General features: G+C 54.0%; 1 protein-coding gene across 2 annotated transcripts in view; it reads right to left on the bottom strand.

Annotated features, from left to right (window-relative positions):
- Positions 1-1354, bottom strand: part of WHAMM (WASP homolog associated with actin, golgi membranes and microtubules) — a 23253-nt gene extending 21899 nt beyond the window's left edge. For both annotated transcript variants that reach the window (XM_042474655.1, XM_042474656.1), the window contains exon 1: positions 648-1354. In XM_042474655.1, coding sequence (XP_042330589.1) covers positions 648-1232 — 585 coding nt within the window. In that variant the 5' untranslated portion in view covers positions 1233-1354. The remainder of the gene's footprint in view (positions 1-647) is intronic.
- Positions 1355-2561: the final 1207 nt, after the last annotated feature.

Genomic DNA, 2561 nt, shown 5'->3' with positions numbered 1-2561 from the left:
TATACATATACATATTATATTATATAGATTAACGCTTCTTAGGATGCATCTGCACAGCAGAGAGAATGCTGTTTCTCACCACTTTAACTGCTTTGGCTCAATGCTAGGGAATTCTGGGATTTGTTGTGGCAATCAGAGCTCTCTGACACAGAAGGCTTTGCTCTGGTGCCACAATAAACCACAAATCCCAGAATCCCATAGCACTGAGACATGGCATTTAAAGGGCCAATCCACACTATAGAAATAATCCAGTCTGAGGCCACTTCAATGCTCAATGCTAGGGAATGCTGGGAGCTGTAGTTTTGTGAGGCACTGAGCCTTCTCTCTCAGAGAGCTCTGGCGCCACAACAAACTACAATTCCCAGAATCCCTAACACTGAGCCGGGGGGGGCATTTAAAGCATTCTCAAACTGGATCATCCCTGAAGCGTGTTTTCTGGCCCAAAGTGGTGTCAAACCGGATTATTTGTGCAGTGAAGATGCAATCCAGGTTATGTTCGGAGCAGAGGACATTTTGGAGCTCCTCCTGGGCAGATGGTTGAAATGCATGTCCTGGGAAAGGAGGACAGGTCTGGTCTGCCCCTGCTGTGTGTGTGTGTGTGTATGGGGGATTCTGGGAGTTGTAGTCCCTCCAAAGGAGCCTCCTACCCTCCTGAGGGCCTCCTTGGCTTCTGCCAGGCGTCCCTTGAGGGCTTTTCTGCGGAACTCCTGGAGGTTCTCGAAGTACCGCTCCTCTTCCTGGAGGTCCTGGGCGAAGAGCAGCTCCAGCAGCACCTTCCTCCCGCAGAGCTCCAAGGCCCAGCCCAGGTAGCGCTCCAGGCGGCGGCACAGCGCCTCCAGCTCCGCCTCGGAGACTTCGGGCACCGGGAAGAGCAAGGACCACAGGCCCCAGGCGCCTCCTCCGTCGTCAGCGAGGGCCGAGGGCAGGGCCGGGAAGGCGGAGGCCAGCTGCGGGTCCAAGGCCGAGAGCTGCCGGTGGGCGCCCTGCAGGGCCCGAGGGGAGTAGAAGCCCGCCCAGCTCGAGGCCTCCTCCTCCGCCTCCTCGTCCTGCTGCTGCTGCTCCTCCTGCAGGGTCCGGTTGTGGCAGGTGACGGCGAACATGCCCTCCACCCGGTTCCAGGCCACTAAGAACCGCAGCCTATGCGCCGGCTCCGGCTCCGAGAAGGCCTCCGCCTTGACGGCCACCCAGCCCTCCAGGCTGTCCGGCTGCGACGCCTCCGGCTCCGGCTCCATAGCTGGGGCTCAGGCCGGAGCGAGGAGAAGCGGGGAAGCAAGGACCCTTCCGAAGGCTCAGGGCCCTTTAGGGGACATTAGCAGCACTAGAAGGCGGAGGAAGGACTGCTTCGGCGCACTTCCGCTGACGTCATCCCGACGCGACGTCTGCGCGCCGCTCCCTGATTGGCTGAGTGGCTTCCAAATGGGGCGCCTTTGAGGGGCTTTAGATTCAAGTCTATCTCCTCAGAGGAGCATACAGTATACAGTATAGCCCGAAAAGGACTGTTAGCATTGGTCAATGGGGGATGACCCCAGCCATTGCTCTGCTTAGCAGTCCCTGCAAAGACATGCTTGTGACCTTAATAAAGTCCCTCCATCTAATCTGTGGTCTTCCTCTCCTTCTGCTTCCTTTCACCTTTCCTAGCACTGTCGTTTCCCCCCAATGAATTATGCCTTCTCATGATGTGTCCAAAGTACGACGGCCTCAGTGTTGTCATATCGTCTTCCAGGGAGATTTCAAGCCGCAGCTTCTTTCCGTGGTGCCATTATGACGCCGCAAGGTGCCAATGAAGGCGCCGAGACGTGCGGACACTAGGCGTCCGTCACGTCAAAATGGCGGTGCCCATGTGTATAGGGTGCCGCCATTTTTATGCCCTCATGTGCGAGGGGCAAGGCGCATCAGGAAGCACCACCCCAACGGCGCCTGATAGGCCCCATCTATACAGCACCTTTCTTAACTGTCGCATCTCTCACATCCATGTGTGGTAATAGAGACTGGCTTGTATGATTCAAACATATTATATTATTATATTATATTATAATTGCTGCAATTATAGTCTTGGCTTCCTCCATGTCTTCGGGGAAGCAGAAGGCGCTTGCGGACATCCATGGCCAGCCTTAAGGTTGCTTCCTCACAGCAGAAATAACCCAGTTTGAAGGGCTTGAAGTTTGTGGAGGCTGCAGTTTTGTGAGACATTTAGCCTTCTCTGCCAAAGAGCTCTGCTGCCAAAAGCAAAGTACGATTCCCAGCATTGAGCCATAGCAGTTAAAAGCTGCATCCACATTGCAGAAATAATCTGATTAGACTTTAAGTGCCTTGGCTCAATGCTACAGAATCCTAGGTACTGTCGTTTGCTGTGGCACCAGAACTCTCTGACAGAGGGTCCAAAACACACTGCAGAAATAATCCAGTCTGAGACCACATTAACTGCCCTGGCTCAATGCTAGGGAATCCTGGAAAGTGTAGTTTTGTGAGACGTTGAGCCTTCTCTGTCAGAGAGCAATACGGAAAAGTCAAAAACAGAACTAGTTGGTGCAATTGTGCTACAAATGCGTTGTGTGACATTT

Source organism: Sceloporus undulatus, chromosome 6 (assembly GCF_019175285.1).
Source record: "Sceloporus undulatus isolate JIND9_A2432 ecotype Alabama chromosome 6, SceUnd_v1.1, whole genome shotgun sequence".
Taxonomy (NCBI): Eukaryota; Metazoa; Chordata; class Lepidosauria; order Squamata; family Phrynosomatidae; genus Sceloporus; species Sceloporus undulatus.
This window is presented reverse-complemented; position numbering and strand designations above follow the sequence as displayed.